The sequence below is a fragment of the Salvelinus namaycush genome, chromosome 15 (assembly GCF_016432855.1).
Source record: "Salvelinus namaycush isolate Seneca chromosome 15, SaNama_1.0, whole genome shotgun sequence".
Lineage (NCBI taxonomy): Eukaryota > Metazoa > Chordata > Actinopteri > Salmoniformes > Salmonidae > Salvelinus > Salvelinus namaycush.
The window spans coordinates 41,027,563-41,054,575 of NC_052321.1; the positions used below are offsets into that span (position 1 = coordinate 41,027,563).

General features: G+C 42.1%; 2 protein-coding genes across 3 annotated transcripts in view; both read right to left on the reverse strand.

Moving 5' to 3' along the window:
• Positions 1-16,799, reverse strand: part of wdhd1 (WD repeat and HMG-box DNA binding protein 1) — a 42,789-nt gene extending 25,990 nt beyond the window's left edge. For both annotated transcript variants that reach the window (XM_039009926.1, XM_039009925.1), the window contains exons 1-8: positions 16,757-16,799; positions 16,015-16,098; positions 15,285-15,396; positions 10,321-10,472; positions 8,914-9,025; positions 8,705-8,755; positions 6,807-6,902; positions 6,287-6,379 (exon numbers count right to left, since the gene is read on the reverse strand). In XM_039009926.1, the coding sequence (XP_038865854.1) occupies positions 6,287-6,379; positions 6,807-6,902; positions 8,705-8,755; positions 8,914-9,025; positions 10,321-10,472; positions 15,285-15,396; positions 16,015-16,091 (693 nt within the window). In that variant the 5' untranslated portion in view covers positions 16,092-16,098; positions 16,757-16,799. The remainder of the gene's footprint in view (positions 1-6,286; positions 6,380-6,806; positions 6,903-8,704; positions 8,756-8,913; positions 9,026-10,320; positions 10,473-15,284; positions 15,397-16,014; positions 16,099-16,756) is intronic.
• A 6,548-nt stretch (positions 16,800-23,347) lies between these two features.
• socs4 (suppressor of cytokine signaling 4) lies at positions 23,348-25,294 on the reverse strand. The gene has a single exon (XM_039009041.1). The coding sequence runs from the start codon at positions 25,281-25,283 to the stop codon at positions 24,090-24,092; it is 1,194 nt and encodes a 397-aa protein (XP_038864969.1). The 5' UTR covers positions 25,284-25,294; the 3' UTR covers positions 23,348-24,089.
• Between the last annotated feature and the right edge of the window lie 1,719 nt (positions 25,295-27,013).

Genomic DNA, 27,013 nt, shown 5'->3' on the forward strand with positions numbered 1-27,013 from the left:
TTATGAATAGTTATTTGGTCAGAATAGTTGGAGTGTCATAAAAATATCCGCACATTCTGGGAAAAAGATGCTACGTTAGCACAATGTATAACCACTGATTTCAGCTCTAAATGTGCACATTTTCGAACAAAACACAAGTGTATGTATAACCTGATGTTATAGGACTGTCATCTGATGAAGGTTTATGAAGGTTAGTGAAAATTAATATCTTTTGCTGGTTTATTCCCTATCGCTAACGTGCCTATTGCTATCGCTAACGTGCCTTGATGAATGAATGCGGTAGTGTGGTAGGCTATTGTAGTAAGCTAATATAATGCTATATTGTGTTTTCGCTGTAAAACACTTAAAAAATCTGAAATATTGGCTGGATTCACAAGATGTTTGTCTTTAATTTGCTGTACACCATCGATTTTTCAGAAATGTTTTATGATGAGTATTTAGGTATTTGACGTTGGTGTCTGTAATTACTCTGGCTGCTTCGGTTCTATTTCTGACGGTAGCTGTGATGGTAGCTGCAATGTAAAACTGATTTATACCTCAAATATGCACATTTTTCAAACAAAACACAGATTTATTGTATAACATGTTATAAGACTCATCTGATGAAGTTGTTTCTTGGTTAGTTTGGTTGGTTCTTGGTTAGTTAGGTTGGCTTTGTGCATGCTACCTGTGCTGTGAAAAATGTCTGTCCTTTTTTGTATTTGGTGGTGAGCTAACATAAATATACACTGCTCAAAAAAATAAAGGGAACACTTAAACAACACAATGTAACTCCAAGTCAATCACACTTCTGTGAAATCAAACTGTCCACTTAGGAAGCAACACTGATTGACAATAAATTTCACATGCTGTTGTGCAAATGGAATAGACAAAAGGTGGAAATTATAGGCAATTAGTAAGACACCCCCAAAAAAGGAATGGTTCTGCAGGTGGTGACCACAGACCACTTCTCAGTTCCTATGCTTCCTGGCTGATGTTTTGGTCACTTTTGAATGCTGGCGGTGCTTTCACTCTAGTGGTAGCATGAGACGGAGTCTACAACCTACACAAGTGGCTCAGGTAGTGCAGCTCATCCAGGATGGCACATCAATGCGAGCTGTGGCAAGAAGGTTTGCTGTGTCTGTCAGCGTAGTGTCCAGAGCATTGAGGGGCTAGCAGGAGACAGGCCAGTACATCAGGAGACGTGGAGGAGGCCGTAGGAGGGCAACAACCCAGCAGCAGGACCGCTACCTCCGCCTTTGTGCAAGGAGGTGCACTGCCAGAGCCCTGCAAAATGACCTCCAGCAGGCCACAAATGTGCATGTGTCTGCTCAAACGGTCAGAAACAGACTCCATGAGGGTGGTATGAGGGCCCGACGTCCACAGGTGGGGGTTGTGCTTACAGCCCAGCACCGTGCAGGACGTTTGGCATTTGCCAGAGAACACCAAGATTGGCAAATTCGCCACTGGCGCCCTGTGCTCTTCACAGATGAAAGCAGGTTCACACTGAGCACATGAGCACATGTGACAGACGTGACAGAGTCTGGAGACGCCGTGGAGAACGTTCTGCTGCCTGCAACATCCTCCAGCATGACCGGTTTGGCGGTGGGTCAGTCATGGTGTGGGGTGGCATTTCTTTGTGGGGCCGCACAGCCCTCCATGTGCTCGCCAGAGGTAGCCTGACTGCCATTAGGTACCGAGATGAGATCCTCAGACCCCTTGTGAGACCATATGCTGACACATGCACATTTGTGGCCTGCTGGAGGTCATTTTGCAGGACTCTGGCAGTGCACCTCCTTGCACAAAGGCGGAGGTAGCGGTCCTGCTGCTGGGTTGTTGCCCTCCTACGGCCTCCTCCACGTCTCCTGATGTACTGGCCTGTCTCCTGGTAGCGCCTCCATGCTCTGGACACTACGCTGACAGACACAGCAAACCTTTTTGCCACAGCTCGCATTGATGTGCCATCCTGGATGAACTGCACTACCTGAGCCACTTGTGTGGGTTGTAGACTCCGTCTCATGCTACCACTAGAGTGAAAGCACCGCCAGCATTCAAAAGTGACCAAAACATCAGCCAGGAAGCATAGGAACTGAGAAGTGGTCTGTGGTCACCACCTGCAGAACCATTCCTTTATTGGGGGTGTCTTACTAATTGCCTATAATTTCCACCTTTTGTCTATTCCATTTGCACAACAGCATGTGAAATTTATTGTCAATCAGTGTTGCTTCCTAAGTGGACATTTTGATTTCACAGAAGTGTGATTGACTTGGAGTTACATTGTGTTGTTTAAGTGTTCCCTTTATTTTTTTGAGCAGTGTCTTTCATATTTGAGATTCTTCAAAGTAGCTACCCTTTGCTTTGCACACTCTTGGCATTCTCTCAACCAACAGGTGTGCCTTGTTAAAAGTTCATTTGTGGAATTTATTTCCTCATTCATAGGTTTGAGCCAATCAGTTGTGTTGTGACATGGTAGGGGTGGTATACAGAAGATAGCCCTATTTGGTAAAAGACCAAGTCCATATTATGGCAAGAACAGCTCAAATAAGCAAAGAGAAACGTAAGTAAATCATTACTTCAAGACATGAGGACCGCCACAGAAAAGGAAGACCCAGAGTTACCTCTGCTGAAGAGGATAAGTTCATTAGAGCTACCGGCCTCAGACACTGCAACTGAATGGGAACTTTCCTGCCCACCCATTTGATCGATGTCAAATACATTTGATTGACAACTACGAGATGAACAACTGTTATCCACAGTTAGCATAAGTTCAGCATAGCTAGCAGCCCAAATAAATGCTTAACAGAGTTCAAGTAACAGACACATCTCAACAGCAACTGTTCAGAGGAGACTGTGTGAAATCAGGCCTTCATGGTCGAATTGCTGCAAAGAAACCACTACTAAAGGACACCAATAAGAAGAAAAGACGTGCTTGGGCCAAGAAACATGAGCAATGGACATTAGACCGGTGGAAATTGTTTTTTTGGTCTAATGGGTCCAAATGGAAGATTATTGGTTCCAACCGCCGTGTCTTTGTGAGACGCAGAGAAGGTGAACGGGTGATCTCCGAATGTGTGTTTCCTCAACGTGAAGCATGGAGGTGCGATGGTGCTTTGCTGGTGACACTGTCAGTGATTCTACAACGATATGCCATCCCATCTGGTTTGCGCTTAGTGGGAGAATCATTTGTTTTTCAACAGGACAATGACGCAAAACACAGGCTGTGTAAGGGCTATTTGACCAAGAAGGAGAGATGAGTGCTGCATCAGATGACCTGGCCTCCACAATCACCCGACGTCAACCCAATTGAGATGGTTTGGAAAAGCAGCCAACAAGTGCTCAGCATATGTGGGAACTCCTTCCAGACTGTTGGTAAAGCATTCCAAGTGACTACCTCATGAAACTGGTTGAGAGAATGCCAAGACTGTGTAAAGCTGTCATCATGCAAACGGTGGCTACTTCGAAGAATCTCAAATATTAAAATATAATAGGATTTTTTTAACACTTTTTTGGTTACCGCATGTTTCCATATGTGTTATTTCATCGTTTTGAGGTCTTCACTATTATTCTACAATGTAGAAAATAATCAAAATAATGAAAAACCCTTGAATGAGTAGGTATGTCCAAACTTTTGACTGGTACTGTACGTACACACACACACAGAGTATATATTTGCGCCCATCTCAGTGAACTAATCCATTCCGGAGGGCTAGACTAAAAGCCAATTCATGCTTGATTGGAAAATGTGGTAGAAGGCTCCATATGGAGGGTGTGAAGCAATCGCAGAGCCTCCAGAGGCATGCAGAGGCCAAATCGAGCTCCGTACCGCAACGCCATGCGCCTCCCAAATTTTCTAACAATGCAGAAGGAAGGCTCTGTATAGCTCCGTATTGACATGATTTGTTGAATGTAGGTGTGGGTTGTACATGCTGTTTAAACAGAAACTCACTTCCTTGACAACAGCTCTGCACTGCTCTGTGAAGCGCAAGAAGTATGAATGCCCTGACTTCTGCGGAAGCTGTATCACCATAAATACCGCATGGCCAATGCAGACGTCGGATTGACCAAGCGCCCAGATGCACAATGCACTTCCCTCTCCAGAATGCACATTCATTGTTTCATAACAATTGTGTGAATTGTTTGCGTTTGATTGTTAGTGTATATCAATTCCCCATTACATATATCACCAGTAATACATTTACCAGTAATTCCTAGTCTGTTTGTTACTTTGGTTACAGTAATTTATTTGAATGCATTCAATATTATTATTCCAGTCTCCCCTCAATGTCAGACAGGACACATTGTTTGCAGAGTGCACAACCATTCCATTTACGAGTTTTGTCAATTTAGTTATCTGTCTTTTGTTTGGAGCGCTCCTGGCAATGTTGAGTAAGGACACGCATAGAAGTAGGCCTATAGGCTACCTGGCCTACGCACAAATGTAGGCATATAAATGTGCCCATTTGGGGATCTGATAGTATTTCTGATTGACTTAACGCACCACCATTAATGACCTGTGGAGCTTCTCAAAGTAATGTTTTCTTCCCCTCAAACAGAAAGCAAACAAAGTCTGTTTTACATCCATTGAGAATTACAATACTTCCTCAATGTATTTGATCAAATCTTTCCAGCGCTCTCCCTTTCGATAACCAGTCTGCGTGAAAGGGAAAGATGTCATGCTCTGATCCAATTGAAACGTAATGAAATAGGCCTACCTGATTACTTCTTATCAGTGCTTGACTTGGACTGAAATAGGCTCCGGTACCCATTTTGGGTGCTGCTACTGTTTATATTTAGGTCCAGGAGCTCCACAATACTTTTTAGCTAATATTCTATAAGAGGAACAGGAGCTCAAGCAGTAGAACATGTGAGGTGGCGGAACTCAGCTCCAGTGAGCTCGTGCCCAAGTCAAGCACTGCTTCTCATCCCTTGCGCAAATAGCCTACAACTGGGTCTGTCCCGAGCTCACTGGCTAAGGAAACTGAGAGCCTAGAATATTTTATACAATGTTGGAAGTTGGCTAGCACAAGCTTTGGGCCAGACCCAAGTTAAATAGTTTGTACAATGTTTCAAGTTCGTTGCAGCCATGTGTAGCCAATGTGATTTATAGGAGATTTCTTTTTATATTTTCTACCTGCATACTGCAATGTTTTTATTTGTTGGCTTTATGTAGGCTATTTTTACATAGTTGGCAATGGCAATAGAAGTTCCCTTTTAGGCTTTTTAAATTTTAATTTAGATTTGGATAGGATTTTGATTAACCACATGACAATAATTTTGAGATATGAAGACATGAAACTGTTTCACTAACATTTGCATATGAAAACCATAACTGGCATGCAGATTGGTACGTAGAAATGGTAAGATAAATTGGCATTCCACATGAGAAAGGTTGCCGACTCCTCGTGTAGCCTATTACCGGCAACTTATGGAGAGTAGTGGCAGAATCTGCAAAAGCCAGCAGGAGCAGGAGAATAGTTGGGTCATGTTTTTTCAAATCGAGCACACACCGATTAAAACACCTGGTTTTCTGAGTAATCTTTCAAATTATTAGCACATGTAAACACCCAAATCGTCATTCCAGCTGTGTATTTGGTCTGCACATGTGCTAGCACCAGCCGAGCGAAACTCCCTCTATAGCCCGAGTGAAGTGAGTTAGGAACAACTGAATGCATGAGTCTTAGAAGTAAGTTTTACATCAACTTTATATGACCAAACTCAAATATCCTTCCCAAAAATATCACGGTAGAACATTTATTTTGATTGGTGATTTTCTGCATTTATCAGTGCCATCAGATAGCATGATTTCAGATGTGTCCATGTAATTAGGAATATAGGGGAAATAGTCATTCTTACAAAGCATGTAAACGTTTTGATCAAACGAATATATTAATCTATTCATCCACAATAACCGCATTGTGTGCACGTAACCGTACTCATCAACAGATTGCAAAAAAGCATATAATTTCACAAGCCCTGAATTCATTAGATCATTGCTGTCCATTTGGAAATTAAGTTTATTTGACCTTAAAAATTGTACAACAAAGCTTATTTTGAGAAAAAAATATGTATTCAAAATCTAGATATATTGTGAATCGCCTATAAATACAATCTGGATATGATTTTTTGCCCATATCGCCCAGGCTTTCAGTGGAGCTGTGCATGGTGGTGTTTAATAGGTAGAGGAGAAAACATTGTGAAACAGAGTAGGCCATCCATGAAGAACGCTTAATTTTGTTTTCCGTTTCAAACCCTTTTGTAACCTTACTGAACATGCCCCCCAGGTGTCCACTTTACCCATTGACCTCACCTGTGTGCCAAGGTCATCGGAGAGTGTGCCCACGTGGGCCCAGGAGTCTCTCTGGTACAGCTGCACCGTTGTCTCCACGGGAACGGCCAGGAGCTAGACACACACACACACACACACTATGGAAACCACTGGGCGCTCTGACATAATGGATTAAGTGTCACTAAGTGGATCAGGATCTGTCTTGAAAAATATATCCTATCTCGATGAGACTAACCTGAATAAATAATAATGGTGCATAGAAGAGGTACTGAATACATGAAAGAGGTACTGAACAGGTGAAAACTATAGGTCAACTTAAAGCAGGGGTTCTTAAACTTTTTCGGCCTGGGACCCAAATTAGAAATTCTGTGTTTTCCTGAGACCCAAGCTAAGAAAAATATGCAACTATACATACATATCAGTACATTTCATTGCCCTTAAGCCTAAAACAAATGCAGTATAGAGAAAAACAAAGAGGTTGCAATAGCATATTTCTTTTTAACAGTCTATAACCTGAAAGTAGAGGTAAGTGAGTTAGTACCTTAGCGGCCTTGGGCTGCCAGGCCAGTCGGCACAGGGACTTGGCATTGATGACATCATTGGACTTCTGCAGCAGCGGCCAGCTGGTCACCTGAGTCTGAATGAATCCAAAGCAGGGTTTCTCAGATCACTCTTAACGCAGGGTTTCCCAAACGCGGACCGAGTTTGCTAGGGCAAAAACCAAAACGTGCACCCAGAAGGAGCCCCAGGACCGACTTTGGGAAACCCTGCTCTAATGCAATAACACGGCCATGTTCATTAGGAAAGAAAACTGACAAACTGGGGAGGGACTACCTGGACTTGTTCAATAAGAAAGACACATTTTCATTTAACGTTGCAAAACGCTTTAGTGTTAAACGACCCAGATATAATTTTTAAATCTACTTTCAAATGGCAGTTGATAGAGCAAGAGCAGAAACAATATATTTTATAGTTGAGATGCTTCACAGTAGCCACCCTTTGCCTTGATGACAGCTTTGCCAACTCTTAGCATTCTCTCAACCAGCTTCATGAGGTAGTCACCTGGAATGCATTTCAATTAACAGGTTTGCCTTGTTAAAAGTTCATTTGTGGAATTTCTTTCATTCTTAATGTGTTTGAGCCAACAAGTTATGTTGTGACAAGGTAGGGGTGGTATACAGAAGATAGCTCTATTTGGTAAAAGACCAAGTCCATATTATGGGAAGAACAGCTCAAATAAGCAAAGAGAAACGACAGTCCATCATTACTTTAAGACTTTGAAAGTTTCTTCAAGTGCAGTTGCAAAAACCATCAAGCTCTATGATGAAACTAGCTCTCATGAGGACCGCCACAGGAAAGGAAGACCCAGTTACCTCTGCTGCAGAGGATAAGTTCATTAGAGCTACCAGCCTCAGAAACTGCAGCCCAAATAAATGCTTCACAGAGTTCAAGTAACAGACACATCTCAACATCAACTGTTCAGAGGAGACTACGTGAATCAGGCCTTCAAGGTCCAATTGCTGCAAAGAAACCACTACTAAAGGACAACAATAACAAGATGAGACTTGCTTGGGCCAAGAAACACGAGCAATGGACATTAGATCAGTGGAAATCTGTCATTTGGTCTGATGAGTCCAAATGTGAAACTTTTGGTTTTAACCGCTGTGTCTTTGTGAGATGCAGAGTAGATGAACGGATGATCGCCGCATGTGAAGCATGGTGTGTGATGGTGCTTTGCTGGTGACACTGTCCGTGATTTATTTAGAATTCAAGGCAGACTTAACCAGCAAGGCTACCACAGCATTCTGCAGAGATACACCATCACATCTGGTTTGCGCCGAGTAGGACTAACATTTGTTTTTCAACAAGACAATGACCCAACACACCTCCAGGCTGTGTAAGGGCTATTTGACAAAGAAGGAGAGTGATGGAGTGCTGCATCAGATGACCCTACCTCCCCAATTGAGATGGTTTGGGATGAGTTGGACTGCAGAGTGAAGGAAAAGCAGCCAACAAGGGATCAGCATATGTGGGAACTCATTCAAGACTGTTGGAAAAGCATTCTAGGTGAAGCTGGTTGAGAGAATGCCAAGACTGTGCAAAGCTGTCATCAATGCAAAGGGTGGATACTTTGAAGAATCTCAAATATAAAATATATTTTTATTTGTTTAACTATTTTAGCTACTACATGATTCCATGTGTGTTATTCCATAGTGTTGATGTCTTCACTATTATTCTACAATGTAGAAAATAGTACAAATAAATAAAACCCTTGAATGAGTAAAACCAAACTTTTGATTGGTACTGTATACATATATTGTTTACACTGTTTGGATGTAGGCATCCGGAAAAAAAACCCTTAGGCGGCCCACCCAAGGATTTCAATGACAATGAGCTAAACAGAAGAGTAGAATATGAGGTGGGGTGATGGCTTGTTACCTGCTCCTCAATCTTCCATACAGCTACAGTTCCATCACAGCTAGCAGAGGCCTGAGACGAGAAAGGTTTGACAACTACTTTTTTCTTGTAAGAATAAAGCATTCTAGTCTATTCCCAATGCACAATAACAGTATCTAGCTAATTAGTATCATGTCAAAATCTGTAAAATTAGTGGTGGTAAGGGTAACGTTGTAGAGGATTCCTCCTACCAGGAACTCATCCTTGGGGTCAAAGGTGACACTGAGGACGGGGGCAACGTGTCCCCGCAGGGTCTTCTGCTGACTGCTGTCGGACATCTCCACTACCTTCACCATGAAGTCACTGAGGGAGGAACACACACACACACACACACACACACACACACACACACACACACACACACACACACACACACACACACACACACACACACACACACACACACACACACACACACACACACACACACACACACACACACACACACACACACACACACACGTGATCAGAACAAAGGTAATCAAGGAAATCATTGTTTGGTCTAGGGGTATGTCCGATTTAATGATATATGAATGGATAATTTCATTAAAGCAAGAATTCTTGATTGGTCAGGAAAAACCTCATCTCTGGGGAGTGAGTGAATGAGTGTGGAAATAAAATGATTGAAGGCATGAATTAAGGAATGAATGAATAAATCATGCAAACAATCAATTGAGTAGTAAGTGCTCTGCTTCCAACTTTTACTTTGTATCAGACACATACAGTATTACATATCTAGATCAGTTAGATCTGCAGAAGGAAATAGACGCAAGAAACTAATTTCCTCAAATCAGTGGTGGATGTCATACAGATGCCATAGTTTAATTTGATCACCCTATTACACAGCAGGAAATGCAAACTTGTAATGTACTCAAGGCTTAAAAACACTTCCAAAGTATATCATTTCCACTTTAAAATGTCAGACTTGATTGATCATCCCCTACAAAAATGTCCATTAACGATATTCCACATAATAATTCAACTTTTCCTGCTGTAGCAAGCTGGCTCAAATTAAGATCCTACATCTGTAGCCCTCAACAGGCCTCAGATGCCTGTGTTGATCAAGTCAATATTCAAACGGATATTAGCCACGTGAAAATGGCCTAATCAATCCAGAGATATGGTCAGAGTCTTCATTTCTGTGATACACCTGTTTAGAGAATCAATGCGTACAGCAAACTGCTATTGACTTACAGTCTAGACTAATCAGAAAGGAATTGAAAGCTGTTTCGTGTCTATTTGGTCAAAAGTCATCCACGCACGCTGTGTTCAAGCAGTCATTCTACAGTGTAAAGATCCTATATTCAAAACCCTGCCCATTGATTCTTAAACCGGAATTATCCCACTAGAAGTCCAATGTCCAATAACTATATTGGGATCATTAGTATAACCATCAAATCAGAAACACATTTTTATGACAAGGAAATAAATGTAGATATCTGCACTGCCGAACTGATTGTAAAGGAGGATAATGACATGCAGAATATAATTTATTCAGCTTCTAGCAATTTGCTCTGAGCTCTGCAAATCGGCGTGGTAACACAGAAATGACATTATATTCTAGTCATTCTATTTCTATGGGTGTCCGTCTACAGTACCTGGATCCGGCAGCGACTCTGGAGCCGCTGCTGTTGTAGGTGACGTGGGTGGCGTTGGTGGTAAAGCGGGTGAGGATGCCATCTGGGTCACCCTCAGGGAACGTGTGGATTTGTACTGTGTTGTTGGAGGCTGCTGTGACCAGCTTCCCATTCTATTTATTATGGGAAGAATTGACAAAATTAGATAACAACCATATAAGAATTTCATTGTACACTCACTGTATGCCATGAATATGACAAATAAACCTAGATTTGTAACGGGGAGCAGATATATCGAGCCATAGCACTGTTTGAATATTATCATACTCCATGTACAACTTGACTAAGTATGTAACCTTAGAAACAAGGTTCATGAAATCAATAACTTGCTAACATCGGATAACATTCATATACCGGCCATCTCTGAAACTCACTTAGATAATTCCTTTGATTATAAAGCAGTAGCAATAGAACGATATAACATCTACAGAAAAAACAGGAATGCCTAGAGTGTAGCCTGTTTGCCAGAGGAGAGAAAAGATAAGACACACCACATAATACAGTTCTGGTCAAAAGTTGAGAATGACACAAATATTAATTTGCACAAAGTTTGCTGCTTCAGTGTCTTTAGATATTTTTGTCAGATGTTACTATGGAATATTGAAGTATAATTATAAGCATTTCATAATTGTCAAAGACTTTTATTGACAATTACATGAAGTTGATGCAAAGAGTCAATATTTGCAGTGTTGACACTTATTTTTCAAGACCTCTGCAATCCGCCCTGGCATGCTGTCAATTAACTTCTGGGCCACATCCTGACTGATGGCAGCCCATTCTTGCATAACCAATGCTTGGAGTTTGTCAGAATTTGTGGGGTTTTGTTTGTTCACCCGCCACTTGAGGCTTGACCACAAGTTCTCAACGGGATTAAGGTCTAGGGAGTTTCCTGGCCATGGACCCAAAATATCGATGTTTTGTTCCCCGAGCCACTTAGTTATCACTTTTGCCTTATGGCAAGGTGCTCCATCATGCTGGAAAAGGCATTGTTCGTCACCAAACCATTCCTGGATGGTTGGGAGAAGTTGCTCTCAGAGGATGTGTTGGTACCATTCTTTATTCATGGCTGTGTTCTGAGGCAAAATTGTGAGTGAGCCAACTCCCTTTGCTGAGAAGCAACCCCACACATGAATGGTCTCAGGAAGCTTTACTGTTGGCATGACACAGGACTGATGGTAGAGCTCATCTTGTCTTCTCCGGACAAACTTTTTTCCAGAGAAGGGGATTCGGAAAGGGGACTCAGAGAAAATGACTTTACCCCAGTCCTCAGGAGTCCAATCCCTGTACCTTTTGCAGAATATCAGTCTGTCCCTGATGTTTTTCCTGGAGAGAAGTGCCTTCTTTGCTGCCCTTCTTGACACCAGGCCATCCTCCAAAAGTCTTCGCCTCACCGTGCGTGCAGATGCACTCACACCTGCCTGCTGCCATTCCTGAGCAAGCTCTGTACTGGTGGTGCCCCGATCCCGCAGCTGAATCAACTTTAGGAGACGGTCCTGGCGTTTGCTGGTCTTTCATCTGCGTGAACATGCCTTAGGCATGCTGCAAGGAGGCATGAGGACTGCAGATGTGGCCAGGGCAATAAATTGCGATGTCCATACTGTGAAACGCCTAAGACAGCGCTACAGGGAGACAGGATGGACAGCTGATCGTCTTCGCAGTGGCAGACCACGTGTAACAACACCTGCACAAGATCGGTACATTCGAACATCACACCTGCGGAACAGGTACAGGACGGCAACAACAACTGCCCGAGTTACACCAGGAACGCACAATCCCTCCATCAGTGCTCAGACTGTCCGTAATAGGCTGAGAGAGGCTGGACTGAGGGCTTGTAGGCCTGTTGTAAGGCAGGTCCTCACCAGACATCACTGGCAACTACGTCGCCTATTGGCACAAACCCACCGTCGCTGGACCAGACAGGACTGGCAAAAGGTGCTCTTCACTGACGAGTCGCGGTTTTGTCTCACCAGGGGTGATGGTCAGATTCGCATTTATCGTCGAAGGAATGAGCGTTACACCGAGGCCTGTACTCTGGAGCTGGATCGATTTGGAGGTGGAGGGTCCGTCATGGTCTGGGGCGGTGTGTCACAGCATCACCGGACTTTGCTTGTTGTCATTGCAGGCAATCTCAACACTGTGCGATACAGGGAAGACATACTCCTCCCTCATGTGGTACCCTTCCTGCAGGCTCATCCTGGCATGACCCTCCAGCATGACAATACCACCAGCGATACTGCTTGTTCTGTGCGTGATTTCCTGCAAGACAGGAATGTGTTCTGCCATGGCAAGCAAAGAGCCCGGATCTCAATCCCATTGAGCACGTCTGGGACCTGTTGGATCGGAGGGTGAGGGCTAGGGCCATTCCCCCCAGAAATGTCCGGGAGCTTGCAGGTGCCTTGGTCAAAGAGTGGGGTAACATCTCACAGCAAGAACTGGAAAATCTGGTGCAGTCCATGAGGAGGAGATGCACTGCAGCACTTAATGCAGCTGGTGGCCACACCAGATACTGACTGTTACTTTTGATTTTGACCCCCCCCCCCCTTTGTTCAGGGACACATTATTCCATTTCTGTTAGTCACATGGAACTTGTTCAGTTTATGTCTCAGCTGTTGAATCTTGTGTAAATATTTGTATGAACATAACATGTTAAGTTTTCTGAAAATAAACGCAGTTGACAGTGAGAGGACGTTTCTTTTTTTGCTGAGTTTAGTTTATCAACATTAAGCTAAACATTCTGATCTGTTGCATCATCAATAGAATTGGTCAACTTTTGTACTATGGCGGATAGTGCTTTTACTGTTCATTAGACGTATTCATCTTGTTGGCTGACGAAAAGTAGGCTACATGTGGACAGTTCTGACATCTTTAATATGCGCCTCGGAATTCGATTAGAGGGATGCACACAGTTGCATCCCGATGTGTCTCTCTTCATTCACTTGTAGCCTACTTCTAAAAATCTAAACATATAGCCCAACGTTTGTATCACATTGCATAAATAACTCTAAATTAAGAATATAGGAGGACCAGTTTCTTTGTTAAACGGTCAAAACAGAATATTCATGAAGCTGTGTTCAATTGTATTCTTCATACTATAAAATATTTTTTTTAACAATTCAGCAGGGCCTCCCGAGTGTCGCAGCACCTCAAGCATCGCAGTGCTTGAGGCATCACTACAGACCTGGGTTTGATCCCAGGCTGTGTCACAACCGGCCGTGACCGGGAGTCCCATAGGGCGGCGCACAATTGGCCCAGTGTCGTCCGGGTTAGGGGAGGGTTTGGCCGGGGAGGCTTTACTTGGCTCATCACGCTCTAGTGACTCCTTGTGGCGTGCCGAGCGCCTGCAGGCTGACTCTGGTCATCAGTTGAACGGTGTTTCCTCCGACACATTGGTGCAGCTGGCTTCCAGGTTAAGCGGGCATTAAGGTGCGCGGTTTGGCGGGTCATGTTTCGGACGACGCATGACTCGACCTTCCCCTCTCCCGAGCTTCTTGGGGTGTTGCAGCAATGAGACAAGATCGTAATTGAAATTGGGAGAAAAAAGGGGTAAAATAAAAAAATTATGCCACAGCAAATCTTTTCTGCTAAATGAACTAGTGTAGCCCACAGCCATATGGCATAGCCATATCAGGGCCTACATAAGGACAATGCAGAGTATGCTTTTCTGTTCCTCTGAAATGGACTAAATTTACTTCATATCATGTTTCTTTAGACCCGTCTAAAATAAATGATGGATTTATTGTGATGGTGTAGGCTATATTAAATGGATTTATTTGACTTTTTAAAATGTAGATGTTCAAAGGTCTGCATCAGTGGCTTGTAGGCTATGCATGGAAGCCAGGAGATGCTAAACGTGCTTATGTTCATGTTAATTACCGTCAATTACCGTGAGACCGGCAGTTATTTGCTTAACAATCACTTGCTGACAAAATTTCATGACTGCCACAGCCCTAGCCATGATTGCATGGAACTACCATCTCAAATTACTCAAGCAAACAGCAAAAGTATCTTTAAAAAAAAAACAGATTAAACATCTCATGGAACAGCAGGGACAGTGAGGGGACATTGTGTACCCTCTCTCCTTGAATTTTCTTTGCGTCTCAGCCATATTTCTGTCGAAATCTGATGGTTTTTTTGCAAATTCTTTTGATTCGACAGAATTGGCTGTAGAGCAAACTATTTTTCAAGGGAAGTGGGTGACAACTGTCAGCCCTCAACAAACTGTTACGATCAGTAGGTTTCCTGTAAAGATCAGTGTATAGAACCCTCCCTAGGAGAGGGGGTGACCTTGATAATTTATTGTTAAAACGAGAGGCTGCCTGGATCTTTAATTTAAAGACCCTTGCTCCCTTCAGTCTCAACGTAGACTTTGATCTGAAGCCATTCTTGTGATTATTGTGACTTTGCCATTGTAATTGTTTGTAAGCTTGTGTAGTCTAAAATTAATCTATGATCGTACGCTATCCATTTCTTTTTTGTACGCTGTTGTTTGTATGCCATTTTAATATCTGAGAATTAACCGATGATATTAGGCCACACTTGGCCATGATTACAGACACCTGTGTGTCTTTTGACACTATAAAAACGAGTCATCCCGCAGTCATCCCCTGATGAAGACAGCTTGGCTGTCGAAACGTTGGTAATTACATTTTTGCATCTGAGCTCCTAGTGTGCGGCTCTCTTTTTTTCATCAAGTTTTCTACTCCGCTAGCCAGCACCTCGCCTTAATAGGTGTGCGTTTCTTTTTCTTCTATAGAATTGACATTAACCACATTGGTAGACCTGCGATATGGCTGTAGACTCCTATGGGATCTAAGAGTCTACAGCCATGTCTCAGGAGTACCTCATTGGCAACCACATTGAGTAGGCTTATTGCATATTTGCTATGCAACACATTTGTAACAATGGCAGACTGGTATGAGACTCACCTTCAAGGCTAAAGAATAGGCCTTCTCCCCCACGTTGATGGACTTGGGATCGTCATCATCCAGACTCTCCCATATTCTCACATCCCCATCACTTCCACAAGTGACTATATACCTGAGAGAATGTCAGGCAAGAATAATATCAGCGACTGCCTCTATACTTATATTACTACCTGGACAATATTTATTAGTGCTGAAAGATTAGCGCTTTTTGAGGTCAGTTCGATTATAAAAAAATTATGCTTTTGATTATTATTTTTTTTAAACATTAAATGCACTATGCATGATGGGTTGAACGCTCTAACACAGCATAAAACAATAAATAAAAGTCCCATGATGGTAGTGACTGCCATTAGTGCTTATCACTTATTAATCATAATCAATTCACATTACTTTAAACAAATATTTCAGTTGTGTATATTACATTTGTTTTATGCCTATTTGATGACCAGGGCCTAACATTTACTTTTTGGTCAACCAGACACTGTGGTAGGTACAAGTAGATGGAAAAATCTACCAGCCACTCAGATTTTTTTACAAGCCAAAATATGTTTTTGCCTGATGACCATGCTTAATGTTTTTAAAACAAAAAAATGTAGAAGTAAGAAGTAATGTGATATATTCTTTTAACCTAAATATCAGATGAGACATGTTCAGCTGCCACTTTATGAGCGGGAGGTTACGCTGGTAGTGAATATGTTCCAGCTGTCAAGGCTGGTTCAGTTAAACTTACTTTCCAGTGTCATCGAAGCAAACATCAGTGTGTCCCTCCGAGTGGCCGTAGCGCATTGGCTTTCTTTCACAGGGCATTGCTCTACTGAAATGATAGGATTATCAGAGAATGAGAGGTGATGCAAATGTGGAAGTGGCATGACATGTTCCCATTTATGTTGTACATACACATGAACTAGCTAACATACTGAATTCTTCTCCTCGAGTGCCACTTCACTAAACAGTATTGATGCGCTGTTTATTTTATTGTTGTCTGCTTATTTTATTGTTGTCTACTGTCCACTGTCGTGTAGCTAAGGTTATTGGCTGCCTTGGTGCCCGTTTGACTCACTTCTATTAACTAGCTAGCTAGCTACCTACCTACCTACCTACCTACCTAATTTCCCCTTGAGGATCAATAACACAGCTACAGTATCGTTCATCTTATTTAATAACGAACATTGCATTTCACTATCTATGACTTAGTCAAGTTATCTAGTTAGTTAACTGCTTTTGCAGCCAGTCTTTTTTTGTGCAATTCACTTTCTTTAAAAATGTATTCTATTGTGTCATATGTACGAAGACGTTTGAACCACGTAACTAGCTAGCGTTAGCTAAATGGGGCAGAATAACAGTTCAAAATAGCTAACTGGCTAAAAACACATTACAAAATCACGTAATCCTTCAAAACGTTTGAAATCTTCTCTTTGAATATATCATGTTGCAGGAGATTTGTGAAACAGGAATCATAAAACCAAACTTACTGTAGAATCCTCTTTATGTGATGGCAGAAACTCCCGCGCTGTTGAAAACAAGGAACCAAAAGAGCTTCAGGATTCCCGCCAGCGACGTCAAGCCTCACCACTCCCTCGACTCCTCCTTTGCTCCTCCCATGTGCCCAAAAAAGATGAGCGCCAGCAAAAATCCATCTACCTAACTTTGTCATGTAGGCAGGCGGTAGCTAGCTATACAGTAGATATGCAGCTCTGTATGTTTTCAAATAGAAATTCCATCCATAATTTCATTCTGCTCAAAACGAATTCAACCTCTCAATCTATCTTCCAGTATAGGCTAAGCTCCTTGCATTCATTTTCAAAGAGTTGTATGTTTATTCACATCATTGTTAAGAGTTAAAATGATACAAAAAAGTATTGTATACACAAGAGACTGGGCAACGAAATAAAATGTGTATCAAACAACAATATGTGAGTACCACAGGACCACAGCACCTTAATTGGGGAGGACTGGCTCGTGGTAATGGCTGGAGCGGAATAGGGGGAACAGTATCAAATACATCAACCCCATGGTTTGATGCCATTCAATTGGCGCAGTTCCAGACATTATTATGAGCCATCCTCCCCTCAGCAGCCTCCACTGGTGAGTATCTGTCCTCTCTTTCCAAACCCATGTGGCCCAGATGATCTGATCTTGGTATACTTTCTATTGGCTGAGAGGTGTCTCGCTGGAGTAATTTCATAAGCACAACAGGAAATAGGCTGCTGCAGACAGCTGTGTCTAAATATTACTGCAATGAAATCCAATAGTCTCCAATAAAGCCTGTGTGTGTGTGTGCTTGTGTGTGTGTGTGCCCATGTTGACTGATTACTGCAAATGAGCCTAAACCAAAGACATACAATCCCATCACAGAATCGTCTGTGATTTAATGAATTCTGTATATAATAAGATACCTTATACAGTGTTACAATGTTAAGCTCTAGATGGGGTCTGACTGCAATGATAACTGGATAATCTGAGACACATTCATATTTAATTTCTGTGGTATGGGCAGATCAATAAAAGTATGGCTCCTGCCTCTGTCCATTGAGGAACCGTATTTATTTTCCTCATCATCTAGACACATTGTCTGCATCACGATTCTCCACACTTCACCCAAAGTGTGCACTTGCACACTTCCTGTCACAGGTTTAAAAGCAATAGATTGGTGTTATCATTGCCGGGGGGGAGCTTTTGCCATTGTTAAATCCATAATGGGAATTGTGCTTATGGATAAGGGCGGAGAATAGGGACGCTGCCCATGACTGAATTTAAATGTTTTTCCATGATTTTCTATTTGTAGATGGTTAAAATATTTTAAAAAGTAGACACTGAATATCCCTTTGAGCATGGTGAAGTTATTAATTACACTTTAGATGGTGTACCAATACACCCAGTCACTACAAATATACAGGCGTTCTTCCTAACTCAGATGCTGAAGAGGAAGGAAAATTCTCAGGTTTAAAAGCATGGATTGGTGTTATCATTGCCGGGGGGAGCTTCCACCATTGTTAAATCCATGATGGGAATTGTGCTTATGGATAAGGGAGGAGAGTAGGGACGCTTGCCTTGACTGAATTTCAATGTGTCTTTCCATGATTTCTCGCATCCTATCTCCTTACCTCTTTTTCAACCATATTGGGTCCCTCCCCTCGCACTTTCTTCTCCAATGCGTTTTGAGAAGGTGGTGAGGATCAATCTAAACGCCAAATGGCAATAATTAAGAGTGTGTAAAATAAATGACTTTTAAATGAACAAATGACTTCAAAATCTGAATTAGTCTTGCATAGAGAGGAAGAAAGTGCCTTCTATTTCTTATCTCTCCCACTCTTTGGAAAGCAATAACATTCAAAGGTGAGAGCACTTTGAATTGTTTTCCCACATTTGAAAGGCAAATATTACCATACTATTAAGTTATTTTACAGAGCAGCGGTAAGGGCATGGTTAAGTGTAATGTGAACAGTGCTTTTCTACTAGAGCAAGGATGTTTGCTTTGTTGGTGCGATAACAGGTTCTGGATTAGAAAACAAAGATAGTCAGTCGAAAATAAGATATTATATATTTCTTGACCATCTGTTCTGCATGGAAAATAATGTCACAGAAAAGAGCTATGACAATGGAGCATTTATTGGTTGTATTTGGAAGTAGCCTATAGTATCCATGTAGGGAAATTGGAATGAATGTTATTAAAGGGTTGTTTGGGTGGTTGAGAATTTGAGCATTTTGAGGAATATTAAGAAGACCATAATTCAATATATCAGAATAATGAGGTATCTGGCCTCTCTAGAAAGTGCTAACATGAAACAGTATCCATTTTACAGTGCCTTTCAGAAAGTATTCACACCCCTTGACTTTTTCCACATTTTGTTGTGTTACAGCCTGAATTTGAAATGGGTTATCTTGAGATTTTGTGCCACTGATCTACACACAATACCCCATAATGTCGAAGTAGAATTATGTTTTTTTTAAATAAAAGCTCAAATGTCTTGAGTCAATAAGTATTCAACCCTTTTGCTATGGTAAGCTTAAATAAGTTTGGGAGTAAAAAGTCACATAATAAGTTGCATGGATTCTTTGTGCAATAATAGTGTTTAACATGTTTTTTTAATGAGTACCTAATTATTATATATTCTTTTAAACCTTTGTTTAACTAGGCAAGTCAGTTAAGGACAAATTCTTATTTACAATGACAGCCTACCAAAAGGCAAAAGACCTCCTGCGGGGACGGGGGCTGGGATTAAAAATGTTAAATAAAATAATTACATATAAATATAGGACAAAACACACATCATGACAAGAGAGACAACACAACACTACATAAAGAGAGACCTAAGACAACAACATAGCAAGGCAGCAACACATGACAACACAGCATGGTAGCAACACAACATGACAACAACATGGTAGCAACACAACATGATAGCAGCACAAAACATGGTACAAACATTATTGGACATTATCTCTGTACCCTACACATGAAATTATCTGTACAGTCCCTCAGTCGAGTAGCGAATTTCACACACAGATTCAACCACAAAGACCAGGGAGGTTTTCCAATGCCTCGCAAAGAAGGGCACCTATTGGTAAATGGATCTGCCACTTTTTTTTTTTTGTGTGCCTAAAATGACATACCCAAATCTAACTGCCCGTAGCTCAGGACCTGAAGCAAGGATATGCATATTCTTGATACCATTTGAAAGGAAACACTTTGAAGTTTGTGGAAATGTGAAATTAATGTAGGAGAATATAACACATTAGATATGGTAAAAGATAATACAAAGAAAAAACATGCTTTTTTTGGAGCATCATCTTTGAAATGCAAGAGAAAGGCCATAATGTAGTATTCCAGCCCGAGCACAATTTAGATTTTGGCCACTAGATAGCAGGAGTGTATGTGCAAAGTTTTAGACTGATCCAATGAACCATTGCATATATGTACAAAATATTGTATCAAGACTGCCCAAATGTGCCTTAATGGTTTATTAATACATTTTCAAGTTCATAATTGTGCACTCTCCTCAAACAATAGCATGCTATTCTTTCACTGTAATTGCTACTGTAAATTGGACAGTGCAGTTAGATTAACAAGAATTTAAGATTTCTGCCCATTTCAGATATGTCTATGTCCTAGGAATTTTTCATGTTATGTACAACCTCATGGTAATCACATTAGCCTACGTTAGCTTAACCGTCCCAACCGCCCCCCCGGCACCGATCCTGTTTAAAAAGTAGACATTGAATATCCCTTTGAGCATGGTGAAGTTATTAATTACACATTGGATGGTGTATCAATACACCATCCAAAGATACAGGTGTCCTTTCTAACTCAGTTGCTGGAGAGAAAGTCAACCCCTCAGGGATTTCACCATGAGGCCAATGGTGACTTTAAAACAGTTACAGAGTTGAATGGCTGTGGTAGGAGATAACTGAGGATGGATCAACAACATTAAAGTTACTCCACAATACTAACATAAATGACAGCGTGAAAAGAAGGAAGCCTGTACAGAATAAAAATATTCCAAAACATGCATCCTGTTTACAATAAGGCACTAAAGTAAAACAGCAAAACATTCGGCGAAGAAATACACTTTTTGTCAAGAATACAAAGCATTACGTTTGGAGCAAATCTAACACAAAACATCACTGCATACCACTCTTCATATTTCAAGAATGGTGGTGGCTGCATCATGTTAAGGGCATGCTTGTCATCGGCAAGGACTAGCAGAGTTTTTTAGGATAAAAATACATTTAAGGGCCTCCCGAGTGGCGCAGTGGTCTAGGGCACTGCATCACAGTGCTAGCTGTGCCACTAGAGATTCTGGGTTTGAGTCCAGGCTCTGTCGCAGCCAGCCGCAACATGGGGCGGCGCACAATTGGCCCAGCATCGTCCAGGTTAGGGGAGGGTTTGGCCTGCAGGGATGTCATTGTCCCATCGTGCACTAGCGACTCTTGTGGTGGCCCGGGCGCAGTGCACGCTGACACGGTCGCCAGGTATACAGAGTTTCCTCCGACCCATTGGTGCGGCTGGCTTCCGGGTTAAGTGGGCATTGTGTCAAGAAGCAGTGCGGCTTGGTTGGGTTGTGTTTCGTAGGACGCACGGCTCTCGGCCTTCGCCTCTCCCGAGTCCGTGCAGGAGTTGAAGCGATGAGACAAGACTGTCACTACCAATTGGATACCACGAAATTGGGGGGAAAAAATGTAAATAAAAAAATGTATTGTTTTGTTTAGTGTTGTGTTGTGTCGTGGCTAGAAGAAATCCTGGTTCAGTCTGCTTTCCAACAGACACTGGGAGACAAATTCAACTTTCAGCAGGACAATAACCTAAAACACAAGGCTATACACTGGAGTTGCTTCTGAGTAGCCTAATTACAGTTTTGACCTAAATTGGCTTGGAAATCTATGGCAAGACTTGAAAATGTCCATCTAGCAATGATCAACAACCTACTTGACAGAGCTTGACGAATGTTTTAAAGGTTAATTGGCAAATATTGTACAATCAAGGTGTTCAAAGCTCTTAGAGACTTACCCAGAAAGACACAGCTGTAATCGCTGCCAAAGGTGATTCTAACATATATTGGCTCAGAGGGTGAATACTTATCTAATCAAGATACAGTGTTTTATTGTCCATTAATATAAATATATATACACAACCGTTCAAAAGTTTGACGTCACTTAGAAATGTCCTTGTTTTCCATGAAAACATACATGAAATTAGTTGCAAAATGAATAGGACATTTTGTCAAGATGTTGACAAGGTTATAAATAATGATTTTTAATTGAAATAATAATTGTGTTCTTCAAACTTTGCTTTCGTCAAAGAATCCTCCATTTGCAGCAATTACAGCCATGCAGACCTTTGGCATTCTAGTAGTCAATTTGTTGAGGTAATCTGAAGAGATTTCACCCCAAGCACCTCCCACAAATTGGATTGGCTTGATGGGCACTTCTTACGTACCATACGGTCAAGCTTCTCCCACAACAGCTCAATAGGGTTGAGATCCGGTGACTGTGCTGGCCACTCCATTATAGACAGAATACCAGCTGACTGCTTCTTCCCTAAATAGTCATTGCATCGTTTGGAGCTGTGCTTTGGGTCATTGTCCTGTTGTAGGAGGAAATTGGCTCCAGTTAAGCGCCATGGCATGGCGTTGCAAAATGGAGTGATAGCTTTCCTCTTTCTAGTACAAATCTCCCACTTTACCACCACCAAAGCACCCCCAGACCATCACATTGCCTCCACCATGCTTGACAGATGGCGTCAAGCACTCCTCCAGCATCTTTTCATTTTCTCTGCTTCTCACAAATGTTCTTCTTTGTGATCTAAACACCTCAAACGTAGATTTGTCTGTCCATAACACTTTTTTTCCAATCTTCCTCTGTCCAGTGTCTGTAATCTTTTGGCAATCTTAATCTTTATTGGCCAGTCTGAGATATGGCTTTTTCTTTGCAACTCTGCCTAGAAGGCCAGCATCCCAGAGTCGCCTCTTCACTGTTGACGTTGAGACTGGTGTTTTGCTGGTACTATTTAATGAAGCTGCCAGTTGAAGAATAGCCTTCATTTCTCAGAACAAGATTAGACTGACGAGTTTCAGAAGAAAGTTCTTTGTTTCTAGCCATTTTGAGCTTGTAATCGAACCCACAAATGCTGATGCTCCAGATACTCAACTAGTCTAAAGAAGGCCAGTTTTATTGCTTCTTTAATCAGAACAACAGTTTTCAGCTGTGCTAACATAATTGCAAAAGTGTTTTCTAATGATCTATTAGCCTTTTAAAATGATAAACTTGGATTAGCTAACACAATGTACCATTGGAACACAGGAGTGATGGTTGCTGATGATGGGCCTCTGTACGCCTATGTAGATATTCCATTAAAAATCAGCTGTTTCCAGCTACAATAGTCATTTACAACATTAAGTGTCTACACTGTATTTCTGATCAATTTGATGTTATTTTAATGGACAAAAAAAATGGCTTTTCTTTCAAAAACAAGGACATTTCTAAGTGACCCCAAACTTTTGAACGGTAATATATATAATTTATCTTCCACTTTGACATTACAGATTATTTCGGGTAGATCATTGACAAATAAATTAGAATTAAATCCATTTTAATCCCACTTTGTAACACAACAAAATGCAGAAAAAGTCAAGGGGTATGAATACTTTCTGAAGGCACTGTATGTACTTTTCTGGGACTGAAAAAAAAACATGAAATGTTGTGGCAACCAAGACAAACCCACTTGTAATGCAACTGTAAACATACCATTAGTGTGAATAGTGCATTTATATTGCCATCTTGTGGCCTCAGATAAGACTGCAGCCCTCTGCATCCTCTAGTTACGAGAATGAAAATCCCAAAAAGTTCTGTATAAAAACAAGGACTATGTGTTGGAGGGCCATGTAACCACTTTTAAACTGTCCTCACATATTGCATTAAATGTGTAAATGTACATACTAAAAGTGTTTCTGAGTGTTATCGCTCATTTAGTTACTGTAAGAAGGCAATAGGGGAGGCAATGATTATTGTATTGAGACGTTACATTTGTCCAGATGAGATCGTTTTTAAACAAGATGCGCACTTCCTCATAGCTTCTGTAATAATGCAATCATTCACTGTGACATTCATTCAAATCATCTCACTCTCCCCCACCCATTCAAGTCTCTTGTGTGTCCGATTAAACTTTCCCACAAGGAAATAAAAAAGTCTACAAAGCACCCATTGCAGTCAGGATCTTCACAAGTCTCTGAAAACTGATAAATCATTGTCAATATGGAAGAGTAGTAACCCTTGGGACAATAATGATAGTCAGCAATTATAATTGTTCTATACTGCACAAGCCCCATTGCACTTGTAGTGGTACTGTCTAAGATAGTACCTGAGCTGAAAGGGCAGTGGAAGGATCTCAATGCCCTGGTACGTAGTGCAGCTACAGATCACGGCGCGGCACAGGTGCTGCAGGGTGAAGGGGAAAGTCCGGGGCAGGGGGAGAGCAAGGAGGGGCTCGAAGAAAAGGCATGTGGCCGGGTCGCTGTAGTGCCGGAGCAGGCCCGTGACACTCGGGTCCCGGTACATGCACGGGTCGCGTCCGTCGAAGCTGAAGCGCTTGCCGTTCTGCTCAATGCGTGCATGGAGGGAGCGGCTGTAGCGGCGGAAGCTGACTGAGAAGAGGAATTCATCCTGGGCCGAGTCGCGCAGGAGGAAGGTGCCCTCTGGCTGGCCCTCCAGGAGCTCCTCGGCTTCGAAGCGGTCAAGCACGCCCCAGTAACACGGGCTGTTGTTGATCTGGAGGAGGTCCGGGACAAGGATGTAGTCGGTATGGCTGTCACCATGGGCTGCTCCACCTTGTGGACAGGACGGCTCCCAGTCCTCAAGGCTCAGGGGCCTACTTGAGCAGATGCCCTCGCAGGAAAGAGGCGTCGAAGGCGGAGACGAGGACGTGGAAGGGAATTGTTCTTTGCTGGCAGCCTGGGAAGCCTGAGCAGCTTGGGCAGTCTCTAGGCCCACAATGGTGCTTGGGTGGGTGGCGTGCTTCTTGATGAGGTGCCAGCAGTGGGCCAGCTCCGACTTGGGTGAGAAGGGACACTTGTCCTGCATGAGCTCCGAGACATGGATCTTGCGCTTGGACCAGAGGAGCACGGAGAAAGCCCCCCTGGAGGCCCCTGTTGGGTGGCCGTGGTGGTGACGGTGGCCGTTGCGGATAGGGAAACACTGACCCACCGCATCCTGGAACTTCTGCCGCAGGGAGCGTCGAGAAAGGGCTTTTCGACAGGGGACGTCCGTGTCGATTTCCCCCAAGACGGTGCAGCTACACTTCCTCTCTCGCCGTTGCCATGGACACGAGGTGGAACGCACCCCCTGCTCATCCATCGGCCCCTCCCCCTCCGGACCCCAAAGGCCGGGGTTGTTCCGGGAACTCCGGGAGCGTTTCTTGCTGCTCCACACGTAGCTGTCTGCACTCCAGCTGCGGATGCCACATTTGGGACGGGTGTCTGAACTCCAGGATTTCTTCTCAGACATGGTCCTCCCTGCTCTTCATACAGCTCTGTGCTACATCAATGGACAGAGATAAACAAGTAAATATTTGGATTAAGTAACGATCACAGATAAATCAATGGGAATTGTTATCAACAAAAGCTTTGAAATAAAATTTCAAATAGTACGAGTAGATGGCATATCATGTTAGTTTAGAGAGGCAAAGCTCAGATTCCACACAGGTAGGCTAATACTAATAGGCTAATACTAGGCTCCCACTGGGCACAGATGTAATTTAATCATCTAGTTTTGATTTAATTTTGGTTGAGTTGTCAACAAACGTGAATTCAACACGAAATCAACTAAATATGTCACCTTTTCATTGGATTTAGGTTAAAAGTTGGGTTAAAAGAAGACTAAATTCCCTTATGTTGATGACTTTTTGAAAATCCAATCAGTTTTCCATGTTGATTCAACATCATCACATATAACTTTTTTGTTTAAATGACATGGAAACAAAGTTGATTCAACCAGTTTTTGCCCAGTGGGCTAATACTGTAATGGTGTATTTCCATTGAGAACTTAGCCCAGTGTTTTACCCAAAAAGCTCAGACTTTTCTGTTTCCATCTACACAGGTCCAGAACCTGTGTCTCACTGGGCGATGGCTCCGGATGACCTGCTCTAACTTGGGACCAAGCCCAGGCCACTGGTACTTTTCAGCTTTCATTTACATAGCAATGGCTAACTGTGAACATGGGTTAACAACTTCCATTGTTAGCACCTTCTCACAAAGAACTGTCCTAATGATGCAGAGGTTGTTAAAACCTTGTATCGGACCCTTTTTTTCAATTTTCGCCTAAAATGACATACCCAAATCTCACTGCCTGTAGCTCATGACCTGAAGCAAGGATATGCATATTCAAGATACCATTTGAAAGGAAACACTTTCAAGTTTGTGGAAATGTGAAATTAATGTAGGAGAATATAACACATTAGATCTGGTGAAAGATAATACAAAGAAAAAAACATGCTTTTTCAAAGAAATCTAAAAGTCATAATCTTTGAAATACAAGAGCAAGGCCATTATATCACTTCGGAGTCTAAGCGCAATTTAGATTTTGGCCACTAGATGACAGCAGTGTATGTGTAAAGTTTTAGACTGATCCAATGAACCATTGCATTACTGTTCAAAATGTTGGTACATTTTCAAGTACATAACTATAGAGAACATACACAATATATATGGTAATAAAACATTTAAGTTTACACACTCCCAGGAATGTCATAAATGATGGAAAATGTGCTTCCCTACAGAAAAGACACTAACCTTTACACATCTAGATGGGGGGGGGGGGGGGGGGGGGGGGGGGGGGGGCAGACACGGCAGGGGTTAAAACTGTAGAACCCAGTTACAACATTTGAATATAAAAAAAGATTTTTAGCAAACAAAACTATGCTACATTTTATCTCTGGGACCCCCAGGATGACAAATCAGAGCAAGATTACTGAATGTAGTAAGTACATTATTTACCTTCAGAGGTGAATGTATCAAACCAGTTGGCATGATAACTGGGGTGGCTGGTAGCCTAGTGGTTAGTGTTGGGCTAGTAACCAAAAGGTTGCTAGATCGAATCCCCAAGGTAAAAAAAATCTGTCTTTCTGCCCCTGAACAAGGCAGTTAACCCACTGTTCCTAGGCATCATTGTAAATAAGAATTTGTTCTTAACTGACTTGCCTAGTTAAATAAAAATATACGTTTTTTGTTGTTGTGCAC

Coding starts and splice junctions, on each gene's coding strand:
- socs4 (XM_039009041.1), bottom strand. CDS start 25,283: ATGTCTGAGAAGAAATCCTGGAGTTCAGACACCCGTCCCAAATGTGGC.